This window comes from Xyrauchen texanus, chromosome 19, assembly GCF_025860055.1.
Source record: "Xyrauchen texanus isolate HMW12.3.18 chromosome 19, RBS_HiC_50CHRs, whole genome shotgun sequence".
Taxonomy (NCBI): domain Eukaryota; kingdom Metazoa; phylum Chordata; class Actinopteri; order Cypriniformes; family Catostomidae; genus Xyrauchen; species Xyrauchen texanus.
In genome coordinates this window covers 33971491-33994375 of record NC_068294.1, presented here as the reverse complement: position 1 = coordinate 33994375, position 22885 = coordinate 33971491, and the positions used below count along the sequence as shown (strand labels likewise).

General features: G+C 43.7%; 2 protein-coding genes across 2 annotated transcripts in view; one reads left to right on the top strand and one right to left on the bottom strand.

The window, feature by feature from the left end:
• The window catches only part of LOC127660139 (slit homolog 3 protein-like), a 214405-nt gene that overhangs the window by 26919 nt on the left and 164601 nt on the right, over positions 1–22885 (bottom strand). Inside the window, exons 19-28 of the mRNA XM_052150230.1 lie at positions 18693–18856; positions 16917–17052; positions 15806–15874; positions 15440–15511; positions 15203–15274; positions 13778–13849; positions 12441–12604; positions 11304–11428; positions 9731–9828; positions 8128–8267 (exon numbers count right to left, since the gene is read on the bottom strand). Coding sequence (XP_052006190.1) covers positions 8128–8267; positions 9731–9828; positions 11304–11428; positions 12441–12604; positions 13778–13849; positions 15203–15274; positions 15440–15511; positions 15806–15874; positions 16917–17052; positions 18693–18856 — 1112 coding nt within the window. The remainder of the gene's footprint in view (positions 1–8127; positions 8268–9730; positions 9829–11303; positions 11429–12440; positions 12605–13777; positions 13850–15202; positions 15275–15439; positions 15512–15805; positions 15875–16916; positions 17053–18692; positions 18857–22885) is intronic.
• Positions 1–22885, top strand: part of LOC127660143 (stanniocalcin-2-like) — a 264689-nt gene that overhangs the window by 215439 nt on the left and 26365 nt on the right. The window lies entirely within an intron of this gene.

The window sequence follows — 22885 nt, the reverse complement described above, 5'->3', positions numbered from 1 at the left end:
GCCTACCAGCTGAGCTACAGGAACCAGTTGAGGATTCCTGTTTGGTCTAGTTTGCTTTATGGCACAACAGCAGCTCAAAAACAGATGTATCATCTCCATGCTCTGGCCCTTGAGACTGGTTTAAGCGCTCTTCTGCCAGGCCGATTTCCTCCGGACCCCTCTTGGAGCAACTGTGTTTGTTTGTGTATCCTAGGGGAATCAGTGCAGTCTGGTGTTTACAGCTCATTCAGGACTGCTGCACCTCACAAGATTTGTCTGGAGTCTGATAAAGAGCTCAGGCTGTGGGCTTTTAAATCAAATCTGGATGCTGGTGGTAAGACTACTAACCAAACTTAATACAGAACAATCCTCAGTAGAATATTCAACAGAAACAGAAGTTTTAAAGTACATAAAGTAAAGTTTATGAGAGTTTGACGTTTGTCACTTTGTTATTTGTGAAGCGTTGACACTAAAGGAGGGTTAAAAGTTAAATCCGCCTGACATGTGGTCTTTCAGCTAGTGCACAGTAGCTATTCAAATGGCAGACGCTTTTATCCAACGGAACATGCATTCAAGCTATTTTCTTAGTATTTGCACTCTCTAGGAATCAAAACCATTACATTTGTGTTGTTAGCGCAATGCTCTACCAGTTGAGCTAGATTAACCATTTATGTGCAGATGACCAGAGTTCGAATCTGGTTCGGGTCATGTCCCGATTCCATTATTTGCTCTCTGGCATAAGGCATCTGCTTCTGAACACCAGCAAACATGAAGTTTTGTTTGCATGATTTAAATCCCAAATAATTAATTACATTTAATGAAAGAGCAACAGTGGCTTCAACTTCCATTTTGCTCCAATTTTCCCAGAGGTGATGAATTTATTCTCTCAAAACATGGGATGAAAAATGCTGCTTTATCGCAAATTGTTTTGCTATACTCCGATTTTGCGCATACATTTTATTAGTTTCTTGGATGGAAACATGACTGATGACTATAAACAAGGATGAATCTCAGCCACCTTGTCTTCACATTGCTGGAGAACAAAGACTGGACCTCTGCGGCCTAGTAACATGAGTCCCATTGTAACTCAGAAATAGTAGGTAGCTACAGCCACCCTAAAAATACAAGTCCTAGTGTGCCCAGGGGCACTATGTTAAAACAGGAGAGAATCTTTATTAATCTCCTTTTCTTTATTTAATCACACCACATCCTATAATTATACACATTTGATATGAAACTAATGAAATATATATTCTCTGTTAAGTATTTGATGAGCTCTGGCCATTTATTTACAGTGGCAGATAGAGACAGATAAAATGAAAAGGAGAACCAGCTATAACGAATCGGTTACCTAACGTAACCTCGGTTCTCTCTAGATGAGGGAACGAGTATTGCGTAAGCTAGCTTACGCTACAGAAAGATTCATCTTTTCTGAGATATTGAAGCCAAAAAATTATCCTTAATTTTGTATCCATTGTCAACGCAGTGCAGCAGCTGCATACCTTGAGCGGGCTAGCTAGCGAGCTCATTGGTTGCTCTGCGGCAACTGCTGCAGCCTATAGACGAACTTGAGTGAACTCGCGTCCAATGACAAGCCAGCGCCGTCACTGTATCAAAGCCCGCCAGAATGGGCGTGGCTAGAGTGCATATAAGCGTAAGTTCGTAGGCTGGAACCCTGGTTTTCATTGAATGAAGCGAAAATCGCCGTGGCGCTGAAGCACGCCGGCTACGCAATACTCGTTCCCTCATCTAGAGAGAACCGAGGTTACGTTAGGTAACCGATTAGTTCTCTTACGAGAGGTTCTCTCGTATTGTGTAAGCTAGCTTACGCTACGGGAACCCATTGTCAACGCCGTGCACGCCAAGCATCCACTGCATGAGCCCCGGGGGTAGGGGGACCCGGGGGAGCCCTTGTGAGTGGGGGAATAATATTTGGCCGGCAAGAGTGTGGGCCAGTGTGTGTGTAATACATAAGCACATAGTGGGAAGGGAAAGACAGAGCGGCGGTGCCGGTCTGTGTGGAATGTGTCCCGTCAGTGCAGCTCACCAGGGGAGCTGTAGCGTATTAAACCGCTAGTAGTTTTGCCTGCAGAGCGGGCACTTCCAGATTGTAAAATCTGGCAAAGGTGGAGGGGGAAGCCCAGCCCGCTGCCACACATATGTCGTGAATGGAAATCCCGCTGGACCATGCCAACGAGGAGGCCATGCCTCTAGTGGAGTGAGCCCTAATGCCTAACGGGCATGGTAGGTCTTTTGACGCGTACGCGGCAGCAATAGCGTCCACTATCCATCTAGACAGTGTCTGTTTCGAGGCGGCGGAACCTTTGGTGCGCCCCGAATCGAAACGAAAAGCTGCTCAGAGCGCCTGAAAGAGGCGGAGCACGCAGTATACAATCTCAGTGCTCTGACTGGGCAAAGGAGATTGGCGCCGCTCAAGCTATCGGATGCTGGCAGCGCCGATAGGGAAATGATTTGTGCTCTGAAAGGAGTACCGATCACCTTGGGGACATAGCCATGTCTAGGCTTTAAAATGACCTTGGAGTCACTTGGTCCAAACTCAAGACATGCAGCACTGACAGACAGCGCGTGAAGGTCTCCCACACGTTTAACTGATGACAGGGCAGTTAGAAAAACGGTTTTGAGTGAAAGGTATTTCAAATCCACGGATTGAAGCAGTTCGAAAGGGGGGGCTTTCATAGCTTCGAGAACTACGGAAAGATCCCAGATAGGAACCGATGGGGGCGCGGGGTTCATCCTTCTAGCTCCCTGAGGAAGCCGGATGACCAGCTCGTTTTTCCCAGTGACTGGCCGTGCAGGGTTCAGCTGAACGCCGCGACGGCCGCCACGCATCACTTTGAGCGTGGATGGAGATCTGCCCTTATCCAGCAGCTCTTGTAAAAACACGAGCAGCGACGACACCCCACATGTCCGTGAGTCCAGGTCTCTGTCGGTGCACCATTTTGAAAACACAGACCATTTGGACGCATAGAGTCTTCTCGTGGAAGGGGCTCTAGCGCTTATGATAGTGTTTATTACTCCTTCTGGCAAAGCGACGGGTAGTCGCTGATCACCCACGCATGCAGCCCAGCTCTGGGTGGGGATGCCAGATCGTGCCGCGAGCTTGAGAGAGGAGATCTGCTCTCACTGGAATGGGCCACGGGCTGTCAGTGACAGCTGCGTAAGCTCCGGAACCATGTCTGATTCTCCCAGCCGGGCTATGAGGAGCACCGAGTGACGCTGCTTCCTGATCCTCTGCATTACCTGTGGCAATAGCGAGACGGGATGGAATGCATAAAGCGGGCGGTTGGGCCAGTCCTGGGCCAGCGCGTCCTCGCTGAGAAAAATACTGGGCAGTGAGAGTTCTCTTCTGACGCAAAGAGGTCTATCTCTGCTCTGCCGAATATATGCTCCATAACTTCTGGACTGTTTGAGCGTGCAGGGACCATTCCCCTGGGGAAATATTGTCTCTGGACAGTCTGTCTGGGCCGTCGTTCAGGTGGCCTGGCACGCGCGTCGCCCTCAGCGAGCGCAGGTGGCACTGGGACCAACTCAGTATGCGTTTTGTCAGATGGAAGAGGTTCCTGGATCTGACACCGCCCTGACGGTTTAGATAGGATACCACAGATCTGTTGTCCGAACGGACCAGGACGTGGTGACCCTGAATGACCGGGAGGAAGCGCACGCAGCGTGCATCGACCGCTATCATTTCCAGACAATTTATGTGAAGGAGCTTTTCCTGAACTGACCATAGGCCAAAAACCGGAGAGCCCTCGCAGACCGCGCCCCAACCCGTGTTGGACGCGTCTGTCGAGATGACTTTTCGGCGAGATACAGCTCCCATTGTCACTCCCCGCTGATAGCCCTCTGCCCAGTTCGGCCACTGCCCAGGGCTGCAGAGCTGAGATACAGGTCTGAGTCAATCTGATCGGCTGGCGGCCCGTGGCCCAAGCCCGGCGAGACGCGCGGGTGTTTAGCCAATGCTGAAGCGGGCGCATGCACAGTAAACCCAGCTGAAGTACTGCTGCGGCTGAGGCCATGTAACCTAACATTTTCTGAAATTTTTTCAGAGGCATGAGGCTGTTCATCTGAAAGGACGCGGCTAGTCGCTGAACACGGCGCGCGCGCTGTGTAGATAAGCGAGCCGTCATCGCCATGGAGTCTAGTTCTATTCCAAGGAAGGTTATTGCCTGACTGGGCTGTAGTGAGCTCTTGGTCCAATTGACTGCAAGACCCAAACTGTTCAGATGACTGAGGAGAACTGTCCTGTGAGACAGAAGCTCCGTATGTGACTGTGCCAAAATCAGCCAATCGTCCAAATAGTTCAGAATTCGCAAGCCCTGACTCAGCAGGGGTGCGAGCGCCGCATCCATGCACTTTGTGAAAGTACGGGTGCTAAAGACAGGCCGAACGGAAGGACGGTGTATTGATAAACCTGGCCGTCGGCTGAATCTCAAGAATGGCCTGTGACGGGATTTATCTGAATCTGAAAGTAGGCATCTTTCAGATCGAGAGAAATAAACCAGTCCCCTGGCGCACATGCGCGAGGAGTTTCCTGATTGTAAGCATTTTGAACGGTCTTTTGCGAGCACCTTGTTCAAAACCCTGAGATCTAATATTGGTCTGAGGCCGCCGTCTTTCTTGGGGACAAGAAAATAACGGCTGTAAAACCCCGACTCGCTCAGAGAAGGTGGCACTCTCTATGGCCCTTTTGCACAGAAGGTTTGTTATTTCTGAACGAAGCATGCAGGCTGCTTCCGTGTTCACAGTAGTTTCGAGCCGCTCTGAAGCGGGAGGGCGGCGATCGAACTGCAGCAAATAACCCTGTTTTATTGTGCTTAACACCCATTTGGATATCCCTGGGATAGCTTTCCACGCTTTGAAGCGTAACGCTAGAGGGTGAATGGCCAAGTCGCCCTGATTGCCGCACACAGCGAGCTGAACAGAATGTGTGAGCCGCTTACTGTGCTTATGCATGACTGCTCGCAGACAGCAGGGACAGGCTGTTCTGTGAGTGACTTCCGATTGAGGTGAATGGGGAAAGAGTCACATCTGTGAAGTGATGCGCGAGCATAGTCACGGGCATGGGACTTACATACAGAGAGGTGTTTGCTGGCCGTGTGACAGAGCTGGCAGAGAAGGGCGCGCGACGGATTCGTGGGCGCGCTTATTGACTCTAACACTCGAGCTGGCTGTGCCCGCTTTATGTGAGTGGGCTCTGATAGGGACACGGGAAGTGTAATGCTTGTGTGTAGGGGTGAACACTGGATTGTGGGCACATTTTCTACACATAAGGCATGTTTGCTTTTTACAAGATTTCTTTGGGTCGCCGTGAAAACGGCATTTGAGTGCAGGCAAGCGGGCAGTATCACCGCTTGTTGGCTGCTGAATCCACCACTGAAGTAGCCTGAGAGAAGGGGACTGACAGGGGCTGAAGCTTTGACAGTGGTCCGCCGCGGCGGACTGAGCCGCCGCTTCCTCAACAAAGCTAGGAGGACTTCGGTTGCTCAGGTTTCAGCGCAATCTTAGGCCGAGGCCCGCGGGGGCGGCGGTCTGCGGCGGCTGTCTGAGCTGCGTTTAGGGCGGCCGCCCTGTCGACACTGAGAAGTCTGGCTTTGCTGAGCTGGGCGCTGTGAAGAGGCTTGTGCAGGAGGCTGGTCACGTGGGCGCCTGCAGAGGAGCTAGCGCGACGAGGCAGGAAGAGATTCATGGCTTGGGTGGCTTTCTGGACTTCCGAGAACGGTCAACAATGCCACTCACCGCGGAACCGAAGAGACCGGACGGAGAGCGCGGCGCGCTGAGGAACGTGGAGCCGCTCAGCTTCTCCCATGTCGGCTAGCGTTAGCCATAGGTGTCTCTCGGTCACAGTCAGCGCAGCCATGCACTTCCCTAGGGCTTGAGCTGCAGCTTTGGTGGCTGAAGGGCGAGATCCGTCACGCTCCTTAGATCTGAAACAGCCTCTGGGTGCCTGCCTTTCTCATCCCACTCTCGAAGAAGGTCCGCTTGGAGGATCTGTAAAACAGCCATGGAATGCAGAGCAGATGCGGCTTAGCGGGCGGCGCATAGGCGCTGCCAACACAGGCGGAAGTAGTTCTGCAGGCCTTAGACGGGAGCACTGGCTTAGACCGCCATCTCGCGGAGGGCGGGCAAAGGTGTGCTGCTACCAAATCCTCGACCGGGGAATGGAAGAGTAGCCCCTCTCGGTGGCGCCGCCCACCGGGCAGAGAGGTGGAGACATGGGATCGGTTCCTGGCCGAGAGGCGCTGCTCCACGATTTAGAGAGCTCGGCGTGGAGTTCCGCAGGAAGGGAGTGGCCCGGCGCTGGCGCAATGCGGCGACAGCTCTGAAGAAAGCAGCCGCCGAGTCTGTTGGGAGCCTGCTCAGAGGGCGGTGACCACTGAGCCCGAGGCGGTCGACGGCCTGTGTGAGGAGGCGCGTTAGTTCTTCCTCGACTCCGGCGCGGGTCCTGCTGGATTCCTGGGCCGAGGAGGAGGCTTGGGAGCCTGACCACTCCTCGCTGTCCGAAGCCATGATGGAACAGCAGCCCTTATCCTCCGCCTCTGAAAGCGAGGCTCGAGGGAGAGGCTCCGGCGAGGTAGTCGCTTCTAACACCGGTTCCGGCAGCCTTTGGGAGCGGCGCTTCTTTCTGCGTGGCGGAACGAAAGGCGGCGCGGCGGCTTCGGTTTTGAGTGCTTCGAGTCAGCGAGGGCGAGCTCTGCATGTTCCAGTCCCAGGCAGAGAGCGCAGATGAGGTGGCGGTCTCCGGCGCTGAGAGGGGTGCGGCATGAGGCGCAGGTGGTGCGAGGCATCTTTAAAAAGACGCTTGTTGCTCTTTTTGTGAAGTTCGCTGAGGAACTAGCTTGCTCTAAAAAGGATACGTCGCCGGATGGCGTAGCTCGCAGGATGGCTGAAGGTGGCGAAGACGGCCGGCTTCTTCGAGCGCTGTCCAAGCTTGCTAGATGCCCCTCAAACGGCGACGCGGCTTCTGCAGTTCAGAGATGCGAAGAGCTTCGCTGAATAGATGAAAATCAGGGTTCCAGCCTACGAACTTACGCTTATATGCACTCTAGCCACGCCCATTCTGGCGGGCTTTGATACAGTGACGCGCGGGCTTCGTCATTGGACGCGAAGTTCACTCAAGTTCGTCTATAGGCTGCAGCAGTTGCCGCAGAGCAACCAATGAGCTCGCTAGCTAGCCCGCTCAAGGTATGCAGCTGCTGCACTGCGTTGACAATGGATACAAAATTAAGGATAATATCTCAGAAAAGATGAATCTTTCCCGTAGCGTAAGCTAGCTTACGCAATACGAGAGAACCTCTCGTAAGAGAACTGACAGCTTCCCATAGGAAAGAGAAATCACAAATAAGATCTCTTTAATATCGTAATTGTTTCTCCTAATTAGAAATAAAATTAAAGAGCAAATGGAGATTTCTGTTAAATTTGCTGAGACCCTAGAGATCTCACACATGTCTCTAGAGAGTTTTAAAAGTGATCACAAAACACACACACACGCATGCACGCACGCACACATTAGAAATAGCGATTAGAATTATGGAGACACTAGAAATATCTTCATAAACTACAGTTATAGCATACTACCCTTGTAATTACCAGTTTGTAACCTAAAAATGTTTTCTTATAAACCACCCAAACCCCAACACAACCTACACCAACTGTACCAGCACCAAGGGAGGTGGCAAGGAAGAATGCAGTTATAATGAGAGGGCCTGCTAGGAGTAGTTTCACTTCCTGTCTTTCTAGGAAGAAGAAGAAATGTAGAGAGGACAAGAACAGTGGTGCCACCGGGCCGCACTTGGCTGAGCCAAAGTGGAAAGGAACTGGCGGTTTTCACAACAGCTGAGCTCTAAATTCGCTGTGTCAGGAATTATGTCAAAAGCTGGTTTATTTAGTAAAACTGCCCACTACCAGCCTTAAGACATATATTATTTGGGTTTCCTAATGTTTTCTTAGCCACCTCAGTTGTGGCTTGTGGATATAAATGCAATTGGCACAAGCTGGCAAGTGTAACAACCTCATTGTGGTACAACTGAGAAAGACAAAGAGGTCAATTTGACTAAGGAAATTCTATCAAAGCATTTAGAGACTTTTCTACTGCTGGTTATATGAGTTGTTTTGAAGTTGGAGCAGTACCTTTGTAGTTAGGCGGGCAGACGCAGGTGTAGTTGTTGATGCCATCCACACAGGTAGAGTTATTCTCACAGTCGTTGTCTTCACAGTCATCAGGATTCACTTCACACTGCTGGCCCTCAAATCCAGGCGGACACACACAGCTAGAGGAATGGACAGGAGGAAGGCAATGATCAATACTTCAAATGTTAGAACAAAAGAAAACACATTGCACACTGTTTTCAGTTATTTAAAGTAGCTCTGCTGGTTGACACCCTGATACAGTGAGATTGATATTCATCAGGCCAACATCCAAAATGATGTAATTTTTGTTTGTTTGTTTGCTTGGTTTTTAAATCTCCAAACCAACAGCCATCTGGACACTTCAGGTAGAAGCATTGTTTTCCCCAAAATTAAACATCAGTCATTATCTTCTCAAACACAAGTTGTTTCTCTATGGCCCTGTATTTAGTCTTGTGAATGCATGGTGAACGCACAAGGGTTAACTTTGGCGAAAGACAACATTTTCTGTTATTAGTAACATCAATTTTGGTCTGTTTGGTCTCATACAAAGCTACTGTATGGTTTTAGAAGAATGGAAATATAGCCCACACAAGTTATATGGACTTTATGGTACTTTTGGAGCTTTTATTTGTTCTTTTGTACTTAAGAATTAAACATTTTGGGTGAAATATCCCTATAAACTGGAGGCAGAAGTGGGGCAGAGGTGATCTTGTGATGCTATCCTGAAATCCCAAACAGCCCCTGATATTCATGTTCTCTATTTTTATTTCCACCCTCTGTTTTTCTCTTGCCCTCTAGATTTTTTATAGTCTCATAGATCAGTGAAAGTTCCGTGTTTGATAAACCTCCATCTCCATCGTGACTCCATGATTGAGAAAAGGCAGTACACTTATCTCACCCTGTATAAGGACCCGCACCCGGCTTGACCTGTCCACCCTGCTCCTGCCCACTGCCTGCCATTTATCAGGGGCTGCGCCGGAACCAATCAGTATCACCCCCGCATACATAAAAACACAAAACCTTGCCACTAACATGCACACAATATCACTTCTCCAGCCCAGCCCAGCCAAATCTCTGGACTCTGGAAACCATTATAAATCTCTGGATTTTCTGGTTGTTTTTTAAATGTAACTGGGAGCCATTCCCGCTGTGAAGTATGTAAAGTGGCTGCCTTCAATTACAATAGAGGCTTAAAGTGACATTCCTAAAGTTGCCAGGTGATTTATAAGACATGGGGGATGTTTACTTCCAAATGTCCCAGGGTAATACAAGCATTGACATTTTAATTTACAGATATTCTCCAGATGTGCACTTTAAAAATGAACTTTCAAATCAAATTAAAAGGCTTTTTAAATCTTATTTTGGCCATTTTAGCTACTTTCATAGATAAAGATATAGCAGAGACAGGACAGGAAAGGATGGGGGAGAAGAGTGGAAAATGGGAACTGATGCGAGCTGGACTTGAACCCGCATCACTGGCATGAGCACCAAGGTCTTTTAGACACGTTTTCAATATTTTTAGGCATGTGCGCTAGCAGCTTTCCCACGATTTTAACAAATGAATGTCTTTTTGATGGCTGACAGAATATAACAGGTACTGTACCTGTACTGCCCCTCCTGTGCAGGTGAGAGGTGGCATGTTCCTCCGTTACTACAGGGCAAACTGATACACGCGTTAATGGGGATCTCACAGTTACGGCCCTGAGGAAAAGAAAAAATTAGGGACAATGAGCAGGAATTGAGAAAAAAGAGGTCAAGTTTTAACACAGGCTATGTTCGGAATGAAGTATAGTAGCTTACTACTATGCTAATAAACACTGTATACTACTTACCATTTAAAAAAACAAATGATAACAGTAGGTTGAACTCCCCGATAAACCTTTCAAACTATGTTTGCTACATCATGAACTCATTGCATTACATGCTTAATTCAGTGAGATTTTTAATCCAATTTTTTATAATATTTGGCAGTCTGATCAAAACATTAGTCACAAAAGAGATAAACCAAAGCTGATCTTACTTTTAGTTTATCCATCACATTGTTAATGGAAGGTCCAGTCAAGCGCATTCATTGTGAAATACAGTTTATCATGTAATAAGCAATTTTGTTCTGTTTGTTTTGGCAAATGTAGAAAATGCAAAACTGCAGACAGTATCTATACTATATATTGCAGCAATAGTAAGATTACTAAGATAGTATGCTATTCCAAACATTTCCACAGACTGCTCCTATCGGACCTTTACATCTTGGGTCAAAGGATACAATTACAACAATTACCAAATATGGCAGTTGTTGGAGTGTTTAAATAAATAAAACACCCATCCTTTGCAATAAAACATGATGAATTGTGAACAAAATGCTAACTCAAATGTTAATTTCAATTTACCCTTCAAACAAGGTTAAATATTGGCTATTAATGCTCGTGATTTACTTTCCGTTGCTTTATCGCAGCCAAGAGAAGACTTTATCATAATATCTTGGTTCCAAGGAGATGTATGAAGTATCCCAATTCTTTTTACAATTAGGGGCTATACCACCATGACTAACATGCTCCATTTCAATTTCAAGCAAAGACTTTTGCACTGCCTGTTTCCTGTGCTCTTCCCAAATCAACCATATGCCTCTACTTTCTCTTTGTCTCTGTCACTGTGTTTTCCCTCTCTCTTTCTTTCTCCTCCCAATGTTTGATTTAATTCAGTACTCCTGAACATTCTAATTAATCTTCACCTACTTGCTGGACAGACAGGCACACAAACACACACCTGCACTGACCTTGGGAGAAGAGAATTTAATTAAAAGACAGACCGTTGGTTTTGACTTGTAGAGGGCAAAGGGTTAAGCTCTTATCTGTTCTTCAACAGAACAACTCTGACAGGAATCCCATAACCAAACAAAAGGCTAATGATTGCATGCTGCAGCCAGCACACACACACACACACACACACACACACACACACACACACACACACACACACACACAATAAGGACAGGGAACTAATCATGAAAGCTGTGTTGTACTCAGAGTTAGCTCAGGAAGATGGATGATGGGGGCTGTCTTGCATGTAATGATGTGAATAACTCAGAGGAACATTATGTATTTGTGTGCAGTAGGACAGCCGGGCCTCTAAACAGCTGCTTTCCCAGGATGCTTCTCGGGAAGGGAACATTCATTCACCTTGTAGCCAAACGGGCAAGTGCAGCGGTAAGAGCCGGTGACGTCACTAACACATGTGCCGTTGTTCTGACAGGGAGCTGCCAGACAGGGGGCGCACTTTGACATCAGATTCAAATCTGCAGGACCTGAAAGACATGCAACACAGATGTGAAATGTAAAGGAGTGTAAGAGAGAGTAAGAGAGAAAAGAGGGCCAAAGGTAATGGGTGACCTACAGACAAGATGAAATGACATTTGCAAAACATTTCTTTATTTCATCACACAACTTCTATATTGAAACATGTTTCTGAATGAAACAGAATATTTTGTTGGAAATAGCATAGGGTGGGACTTGATGTAATCCCATATTTATTCTCCATCCACACGGCCTTGGTTACATCATAAGAAAAGACAAATAGTTTCAGAGGTGGAGCAAGTTATTACATTATGATATAATACTATGAATTGTTTTTCTTTAAAACAACCTGGATTGAGTCATGCACAGTAGAGTGCAACAAGTGCCCGCCCACTTTTTCAGCCATCTTTAAAAAAATCAATAAATGTATTTTTCCCATAATTGTTTTCATAGGGATTTCATAAAATCCTTAATAGAAGAGTTCTAAGCCATTAACAAAGAATCTGAAAATTGAACAAAAAGACAAATGTACAAATGTGGGCATGAACTACAATCCCATGAAGCATTGCAAATGAAATGATCAAATTAAAATCAATGGAATAATATAAAACAATTGATTTAAAGTTGTTGATGAAGTACAGCAACAATACATTTATTAATAAGTTAAGTGCTAAATATTAATATCAATTAATCTATGGAGAAAAAGAAGTGGTAAAAGTGTATTATCCTATATATATATATATATATATATATATATATATATATATATATATATATATATATATAAGGAAGTAAATGGGGTCTATTTTGATTTCATGATTTTCTTTTAAAGAAGTACTCCTGATAGTAGCAAGAAGCCATGTTCACCCTCACACTCTTCTTAAACTGAATCTATTTTAAGGTCTGGGTTTTCCTTAACATGACTTGATCTTTAATCAATCTCTGCTGACTGGCTACTGAAGAGACAGAGGTGCCAAATATCTAACTACTCCAGTCCACAGAAGAGAAGATGGACAGACTCACCCTTGCACTGGAAGTGGTTGAGGGGGGTGGTGAGCAGCAGTCGGTCCGCCATATCAGGTGGTCCAGTGCAGCGGGCGATTCCAGGCTCTTTAAACCCAGCCTTCACCCACTGAGACAACCAGCGCAGCTCACAATCACAGTAAAGGGGGTTAGCACCCAGAGCCCTGCATAGCAAAGCATGAGTGTCACACAAAAACACACACATCCTTATGCATATCAGTCAGGATACAAAGCCAACTTCTTCAGTTTCTACAGACTGAATATAGGCTACCCATTTTATTTGGCCTGACTGGCAAATATGATATACACATACCTGCTGAAGTTAAAGGGATAATTTACCTAAAAATTAAAATTCTGTCATCATTTACTCACCCTCATGTTGTTCCAAACCATATTACTTTTTCTATGAAATGCAAAAGGATACAACAGACAGTAGTTAGTCTAAGCCACCATTCACTTTCATTGCACATTTATTTTCATACAAAGAAAGTGAATGGTGACTGAGGCTGTCATTTTGCCTTACATCTGCTTCTGTGTTCCACGGATGAAAGTCATATAGGTTTGGAACAACATGAAGGTGAGTAAATGATGAAAGAATTGTATACATTTTTTGGATGAACTACACTTTAAATCATAATTTTGTTTACTCAAATTTCACTAAATAATATCTGAAAACAGAAAATGTAAACTATCCACTGACAAGGTTGATGGTAGATTGTGGAACTGACACAAGATAATAATCTCAAATGACCAAATATCAGCTGATTAATCACTATTACAGATGTCCAATTACATTTTCATTCATTTATATCTCTATTGAAACACAGAGCCCTTATATCTCAGTGGGGATTTTATTTTTGACAGTTCTTTTCAACAATGAAACAAGAAACTACATAAGCTCCTCTCCAAACCAGTAGCAGGAACTACAGCCAGAGGGAAAAAAACAACACAGCCATAAGCCTCCATAATAGATGCCTTTTAGTTGTAATAAAATTTACAAAGATTTTCTGTGGGTCACCATCTCAGAGCACAGAGCACAAGAATACTCTATAGCAAAGCTGAATTCTCTCCAGGTTACACCCGGTAATGAGGTAAAACTTATATTGAGTCTAAAGACTTGAGCTGGTCTCTTAGGCTGAGGCTGGGAGCCGATCATTAATAGAGGCAAAGAGACCACACTCTTACACTGACACACACACACACACACACACACACACACACACACACACGCACACACGCATGCACACACACACGCATGCACACACAGGCACACACAGGCACACACTCATACACAGGCACACACTCATACACAGGCACACACACACACATACACTTACAGATGAGACAGAGATGTCAAGTGGCTGAAGGCTCCCTCCGGAATAGTTGAAAGGTCATTTCCGTGGAGGGTTCTGAAAGAAAAGAAAGAAAAGATATTGAAAAAAGCATGAAACAATGGGAGTTGGCTTCATTGTTTTCCATACTACAAATAGTGAAAGAAAGACAGACAGACAGACAGAGAGAGAGAGAGAGAGAGAGAGAGAGAGAGAGGAGAGAGAGAGAGAGAGAGAGAGAGAGAGAAAGTGCCAGTCATTCAAGGCATTTAGCATGGATTACAGAAAAGTGATGCCGTTTTGTGAAACACCAATAGGGATGTTAGACTAGCATTAAGAGTTTATTGTATTATGTGTCATTTCTGTTGAATAATTTTTTTCTGTTAAATTACAAGAGGCTCAACCCACACATATACACTCACAAAGCAATCTGAGCCCATGATCGGACAGCTACGGTCCCTTGAGGCAATAGCAGCTTCCATTCTTGGAAATTAAAAAGCGACAATGATGACTGCCAGGCAGACCTGGCTTAATAGGGTCCGGAATAAGGTGGGCATTTTTCATCTATTTAACATATCTGTGCACGCATGGTGTTGATAACCTACCCTGTCTGGAGCCAAAGAATACATGGTCCAGCTTTGTACAAAGGAACTTGAAATCTATTGTTTCTTCCTTCAGAACTGGATGACGCCATGAACGTGGTGTTCTTTTTACCTTAAATTGCTCTGTTCCAGCAGTAATCTTGTGAAGTTAAAAAGGTTAAAGGTGATTGGCTTGCTCTATTAGTAGTGCAAGACTACACATTTACAAAATCAAGCTGTCAGTGGGTTGCCTTAACGACTAGTTGAGTAATCGTCTTAAGGAAGCATGTAATAATTAGACTGGTTCACCTAACCCTATCAGAAAAGTTTTTACCTTGATACGAACTTTCACATTGCAAGACAAACTGCCATAGGGGCTATTCACATTGAACACATAGTGCGCTGTTTTTTTCCTAAGTAAGAGTACAAAATGGACATCTTTGACCATTGTGCCACGTCTTGATGTATTTTTCAGAGTCTTGCACATGAGCTCCGCATTTGTTAGACACCGTGTCACCTTCCTTTTAAAAACGTGTCTCGAAACATCTGCGTTCTGTTCTATTCATTGCTCTACATCTAGCTTTTTTTCAGTGCAAAAACATGTTCGGTCTGAATGGCACCTCCCACTGTTACCACAATAATTAAAGTACCGTCACCAAAACAAATATTGAAAATTGTAAAAGATAAAAAGAAAAAAAAAAAAGAAAAATCAATTATCTGACTATCATGACCCATCTCACAAATGTATTGAGTGCATTAGGATTTTCGATGTGTGTGTGTGTGTGTGTGATTTATGTGGCTATGCATCAGTTAATTTCTCCATTAGGTTAAAAACAAAAGGTAGTCTTACAGCAGGCGGAGAGAACGCAAGCCATCAAATGCATGAACCGGGACACAGCGGATTTGATTATAACTCAGGATACTGCAAAAAAAGAGAGAAAGATACAGAGAGAACAAACAGTAATTTTTAAATATATTAAAAAAATTGATTTTATTTTTGTCACGTTCACATGACAACACTGACAAACATACATCTGCATACAAACTTGTGCCAGGGTTAGATTGTTGGGTTGTCATGTTAACTTACAGAGTGGCAAGCTGTGTCATGTTGCTGAAGGTTAGAGGAGCAAGAACGTTGATGCTGTTGTTACTGAGATCTCTGCAGAAGAGAGGAAACACACATAAACACATTGCATTTGATTTAATACTGGACATTCAGCAATAACTGAATTTTTAAAAAAGACTAGCTAAAGCTAGTCTTAACTGTTTTTGTCAGGCGGGAGATATGCTTCTGTAGCTCAACTGATAGACCAAGGTGTTAAAACACCAAAGTCATAGGTTCGATTGCCAGGTATCAAACATTCAACTGTATTCTTTAAAGCAATGAAAGTTGCTTTGGGCAAAAGCATCTGCCACATGAATAAATATAAATGCAAAAAGGAAAAATACATACAGCAGTGATAGCTGTTTCAGATTAGCCAGCTCTTTAGACACGGATGTGAGGAGGTTTCCTTCCAAATATCTGTTAAAAAAAGAAATAAATCAGTTTATGGAAAAGTAGTGATGTTTACAGTCCTCAAACTGTAAAAACAGAGCACATTTCAAATTTTATTTCATGCTTAAACCACAATTTGGAGTCTAAACTAGCCAAAAAAGACTTAATACCAAGTGGCAAAAACCTATTAAGCTGCCACACAAAGAACACACTCTTCTCGTGAAGTGTAATGGAGACTCAACTCACAATTAGTTCAATAGAGTTTAACATCAGCATGTTGCTGGAGGCGTGGGTAGCTCAGCGAATATTGATGCTGACTACCACCCCTGGAGTCACGTGCTTAATCACCACCTGCTTGTGGTTGTGATTAGGGGTTCTCGCTCTCAATGGGGCGTGTGGATTGCGGAGAGTAGCATGAACCTCCACATGCTGTGAGTCTCCGCAGTGTCATGCACAGCGAGCCACATGATAAGATGCGCGGATTGATGGTCTCAGAAGCGGAGGCAACTGAGACTTGTCCTCCACCACCCGGATTGAGGTGAGTAATGGCGCCACCACGAAGACCTACTAAGTAATGGGAATTGGGCATTCCAAATTGGGAATCGTGAAGCTGTTCATGATTCACTTGAGGGCATCATTGCCAGCATCAAGCGTCGCTTTGATCTACACAAGAAAAGCACCACAAACAAGCTCTCATTCTTAATTTTTGTGTTGGTTAAGACTTGACCTGCTTCTGTGGTAATTAAATTGTGCCTTACAGAAGCTGCAAAGTATTTACTTACTGTCACAATCCCATCTGGGCTTGTTTTGTACAACAAATAGAGTTAAGAGCTCCTTTCCTGTCGCTGTTGTGTGTGTTGTGGTGTGTCCATTCAGTGTAATGACTCCAGGAGGACAAATAACAAAGGTTCTCCCCTAGTACCACCTGTGTTTTTGCTGGTTTATGCTGATTCAAATGCTTTTGACTAATGACTAATGCTGATACAAAAAATAAGAGTTATCCACAACTGGGTCACAATGAAAGACAAGAAGAGAGCCTTAAAAAAGCATTTAGAAGGGAAAAACTCACAATTCAGTAGTGTCTTTCGGGATACCCTTGGGCAGTGAATGCAGCCCCCGGTTACTACAGCGCACCACTGTATCTGAGCATGTGCAGGAATCCGGACAGCGAGGCGCTGAAGGTAGACAGACATTCTCTTCGATACCTGAGAGAGAGAGAGAGAGAGAGAGAGAGAGAGAGAGAGAGATTTTAATATTTTATGCTACTTTACATCATGCAAGAGTATGTAATTTGTTGCTAACAGCTTCAATATGGAAACTCATCAATTCTTCAAAAGGAAGTAATAGGACAGACTAAAAGAGCCAGAATGGATGAAAAAGCACAGGTGCTATGTGTACCCTGCAAAAATGAACCAAATTTCACTATTACATTGCACCCTTTCTTAAAATAGCACATTCTCTAAGCTGCAGGAGCAAGCCAGGTCTCATTATTGCAGCACACACATGCTCATAGTAAGTGATACATTGCACAGGAGTTTAAAATCAGCAGCAAAATATTGCTTTTGGCTTGGACCGCATTTCCTGCAAGAAATACTTGCAGCCTTCCTACCGAGCTGCTTTCATCCCAGCTCTGTAAGATGCTATCTGTAAGTGGCTGAATTACTCTGTAGATTAAAAAGAAAAAGCGAATTAAGCCATTAATGGGAGGTAATGGAGACTGAGATATGCTCCAACAATAACACGCAGACCAAGTCTGTCGGGGAGAAAACTGGACCTGAAACTGCAAACACAGAATAGCCAGGGGGGCTGTAGGCTTGTTTTACAATGATTGGACTTCTTCAAACTACTAAAAATATCTTCCCGTAAATCAATTCAGCTTTACTTTGTTAGTCTGTAATAGCAGAGTGCTGAAAATAGCTGGATGTTGTGGTGGTAAGATTTTTGAAACTGATGTGATGGTGCCCTCAACCCCATTCAAGAAAGTAGAAAGCAAACTAAGCTTTGTCTTGCTCAACGGAATAACAGTGCATGAGTCCTGATTGACAGGGTCTTTTAACTAATGGACCTCAAGCCAGGGTGATTTATTTCATTTTGAACCTCTGCATTTCAAAGTGCTTTGCTGTCTACAGTTGAACAGACTCACTCTTTACAAGATATTCCCTGAAGTCTTGAAGGAGCAGAAGAGCTGTTTATACCCAGAACACCATAGATTTGACAGGGAGGACTTCTACCGGCCAGACAGAAGCCAAACCGTAATTTCTGTTTCTCAATAAAACTTTATGTAATTCTCAAGGGGTTCTGTTTTCCCCTGTCTTCATGGACACAAGTTCTTCCCTGAAAACCAAAGTGAGGGGACACTGAGGGGACACTTAATTTTGTCCTCATGGTGCCCTCTCATTGCGACATTGTGAGAAGTTGGCTGGGTGTGATTTATCGTGTCGCTTGGAAACAGGGAGAGTGGGATTAAGGTGTGGGAAATCTGAAGAGATGGAGCGCAGAGCGAGCCTCAATCTGGAATTTGTGGCCTAAACTAAGCAGTGAGGTTTCATGGGAACAAAAAAAATAATAAAAAATTAAAGAAATACAACTGAGGCTAACAAGTAAGTCATACAGGTTTGGAATGACATGAGGGTCAGTAAATGATTACATAATTTTTATTTTTGGGTTAACTATCCTTGAAGATAAGAACTGCAAACTTTTTACAGTGTTCAATGCACCTGTCATGGCTTACTGCTTTAATATACATTCTATGATGTAGACACTTACAGAGTTATTGAGTCATCAAAAGAGCAAACTCATGCATAAGATATTGCGCAAGAGGAATTGGCATAAAAAAAAGTTATACCATCACAGGTGAAATCAGGCATGGCCACATCCTGTATGGGGATCTCCTTAAGGAAGGCAGGTTTCTGACAGCGTGGGTTACCACTAACCACCCTGGTCTTCTTAAGCCAGAGTCCCAGCCAGGCTAAGTGACAGTCACACACGTAGGGATTAGATAGTAGGTTACTGTACACAAACAGAGAGAAAACACAAACCTGATTTACAATGGAAAGCAATCAGCAGGGTAAAATTACCACATAAACAATTACGCCTCTGTCAATTTATCACAGCAGGAGAACAGCATAGTTCAAATTGCAATACAATTACATATTACACCTGCGATACAAACTGTAGACAATATTTGTCGAAGTCTGTGCAACTTTTTTTGTAGTAAGCATGTTATTAAATAGTTATAAAGTGGTTATAACTTATGAAAATAAGTTGAGGGCTGAAGAATAAGTAAAAGACACATTTTCATCAAGATTGTGTACAGAGTGATCCATTAACCAAGGACTATAGGGACCGCTGGAGTAGAGGCTTCGAAACCAACTTATTGACCAAATATTCAAGCATCCTCTCTGAGCTCTGAATGTTCAGGCATTGGAGCAAAGACCTTAATCGTAAAAGTTTAGCCTTGAGAAGTAGCCACCACCAGAAATGAATCTAGAAGGCCCACCAGGGAAATAGCTGACAGCCCACTCAGTTGCCCGTCTGACTGATACATGGCTGAAATCCACCGGCTAGTAAAGCCACATAGGAGATCTTTAATATAGTATGGCAAATAGAGTGGCGGAGAGTGTCTGCTACACTATAGCCTGTGGGATAAATTAATGAAGTGTGCTGACCTTCCACTGTTTTGCCAATACGCTTTGCAGCTTAAGGGCATGGGCACATGTTAACACCACCTTCTATCTAACTCCAGCAATGTGTTTGACTTTAATTATTACTACACTACCTTCTCTACACATGACTGCATTAAAACAGCAAAAAAGCAAGACTGAGAGAAAGAGTGTCTGTGGCATTCCGTACTACTGCCAAACGTAGGCCCATTTTAGGGTCTTTTATTTTTTCACCCTAAATGGGGTTCACCCAAAAAAACTAATATTCTGTCTACATTTACTCACTCTCTTGTTGTTCCAAATCCATACAATATGACTTACTTTCTTCCATGGATAACAAAAGAAGATGTTAGGCATCATGTTAGTGTCAGTCACCATTCACTTCGATTGCATATTTTTCCATGCAATGAAAATGGTGACAAAGGCTCTCCATTCTGCCCAACATCTGCCTTTGTGTTCCAGTGAAGAAATAAAGTCATACAGGTTTAAAATAACATGAGGGTGAGTAAATGATGGCAGAACAACAATAGTAGTGGGTGAACTATTCCTTTAATGTCAAGAGGTCACAAGTTCGAATTTTGCTCAACTGACAGTTTTCTAAATGAACAAATTGTAGACGAGTAGATTCATGAGGCTAAATTTAATAAACACAGCTGAAAAAATAAACAGCTATTTTTACGTTGATAACCACAGCCACAAAAGTAACCTCTGTCCTGCAGGGTCGGATTTAGAGATTTGGGGGCCCTAGGCATAATACAGGAATGGGGCCCTCTTCAATGACACACATTTACATACATTTTCTCTTAAAGGTATTTGTGGCAGGGTGGAGGGCAGGGCCGGGTCGTGATCCTACACACCCAGTCCCTTAATTAGCCTAATACGGGACCGGGTGTGTAGGATCACGACCCGGCCCCGCCCTCCACCCTGCCACAGTATTGTAAGCTTTTATTATTATTATTTATTATAATTTATTATTATTATATGGAATGGAATGGAGAAAATATTACATCCTGAAAGATATCACTGAAATACAACTGAAAGTGTCCTGAGATACTTCATCTGTCTTTTTGACAGCACTAGACTGTTCAAACAGCAAACAAAAATGTGTCCGTGGTTGTGTCATTCTCTCAGGTTGTGCCAAATTTCTAATAAGGAGTGAATAATAACGTCTGACAACACATTATACAAAAATCACAATATGGCTACTATGAACTTGAATAAATAACACTACAATACCTTTTTTCTCTCCCTCGCCCTCCTACTTAATGCACTTTTCCTCCATCAAATTAATTTTGAATTAACTATATCCAAATGAATACACAAAAAGTTGACTTTGCATGCTTCCAGAAGGCTTTGATCAAAATTTTAAATGTGAAAACAAAAAGTTTTCTAGATTTATGCTGCTAAATAACATGAAAACAGTCTGAGAAAAAAAGGTTTTTTATTACGAGTGTCAACGCCTAGTTCATAATCATCATCAACACTTTGTATTGTTGACTATAGTGAATGCTGGGCTCATGCAAGCAGCGGTGAGTGGCAGTGCAGGCTGTGCAGCAATCAGATCCATTTGGAAAGACAGATTTTTTTTTCCTCTCCACATATTCAAACCAATCTAAACTAGCAACAATGCAGCTTAGCTTGTAACTTGCAACAGAGTATATTGTGAAATCACATTAAACTTTCCGAACAGTTTGGCTCACTTTCACCTGTTTATGAACTTGTGTGGATGCATAAAACCTTGGAATATTCCATTACAGCCTGATCTGAGGGGGAAAGGGCCTGCTTGCATTGATGGTGCTGAATATGAAGGCAATATCAATCACATCGGTGTTGCAACAGTGATATTTAAAATTTCAGCACACACAATTTAGCATTAATGATAATACAAATTTTAGGGACCCTTGGCTTCTGGGACCCCAAGGTGGTTGCCTAGCTTTGCCTAGTGCTAAATCCGCCCCTGCTGTCCCGACTGCTCTCTCCAGCCATACAAACTCTCCACGTCCCAGAAACACTTATCCACTCTACTCTAATTTCGTCAGAGGTGGAGGGATGAATGATGGAGTGAGACACAGAAAAGGAAATTTGTGCCCAGTGTTCCTGTTGCACTACTGTGGGAAGAGAACAGTCGGGAAGTCTCTCTCTCTCTCTCTCTCTCAACCTCTGAATATTGTTAGCTGCCCTGTGCTAAGGTGAACATGGCTCTGTCAGCCGCTAGATTAGAGAGTTGGCAAAGTGACGGGAAAATGAAAAAGAAAGGGAGAATAAGTCTGGAAGAGAAATCACAACAGATTGATTACAAAAGTAGCCTTTTGGCAAAAGAAGTGAGAGACGTTAGAGCATGTTGTACAATTACGCAAATAAATTTTGTACAGTGCGTGGTGATGTTATGTGTTCAGTGGGGCCTTTAAGACATTACAGCATGTTTTCTGTAAAGCTGCTTTGAAACGTTGTATTGTGAAAAGCGCTATAGATAAAAATGACCCGACTATGTAAAACGCAACTTTGTCGGAGCTGTGGTCTCATGGTTAATGCACATGTTCTGACACATTGAGTCATAGCGCACATCAGGGCAAAAAACCTCGGATTTTGGCTTGTGACAGTTCAAAAAAAACAAAAAAAAAATAAAAAACAACAACAACAATAAAAAAAAAAAAAACTCTACTAACAATTAAGCAATTCTATAGACTGTTGTGTATTTACGAAATGAGAATGTAGCTTTTTGTGTTCCTCTATGCCCTTCCTAGTGTACGTCATACATATAGGAAACCCTGTGGGTAGACTATTCTTCTCTACTCTAAAAGTAAAAAACAGCAGAGCACATGGCTGGTTGATTACACTCACGTCTCCCGTGTACTACTTTGGTGAATTATAATGGAATATATATCATAGCCGTAAGCTACAAAAAGCACAGTTGAGAGGATTTGAAGTTGTTTAAGCCTTAATAAAATGAAAGATGTATTTTATGCTGGTTGAATGGCTTCATTCTGAAAATTCTCCCTGTTGTTTATGCATGCTAAACCTGATTAGGTGGGCCGAACGAAAAGGATGCAAATAAGAATGAGCCTATCTTCTCAGAATCTGCTCACATTCTTCGGTTAGTAGGGAGGTTCAGTGAATGAAAAAGTGAACAAACCATGTCTATTGTTGCACGTTTTGACGTGTGACAGGAATGCAGCCTGATGTGACAATTCAACTGGTTACAGATGCTCACTCTGTTGGCAATCTTCATTTCCATCATTTTAATTATGATTCCACTAGGCTGTTTTGAATGCTTAACAGTATCTGTTTCTCTGTGAACATCTGTGAGATCTCTTTCAAGTTTCCCTGTTGATCTTTCTCTTTCTTGTTATTCGCTCAAGGTTGTGATACACTTTTA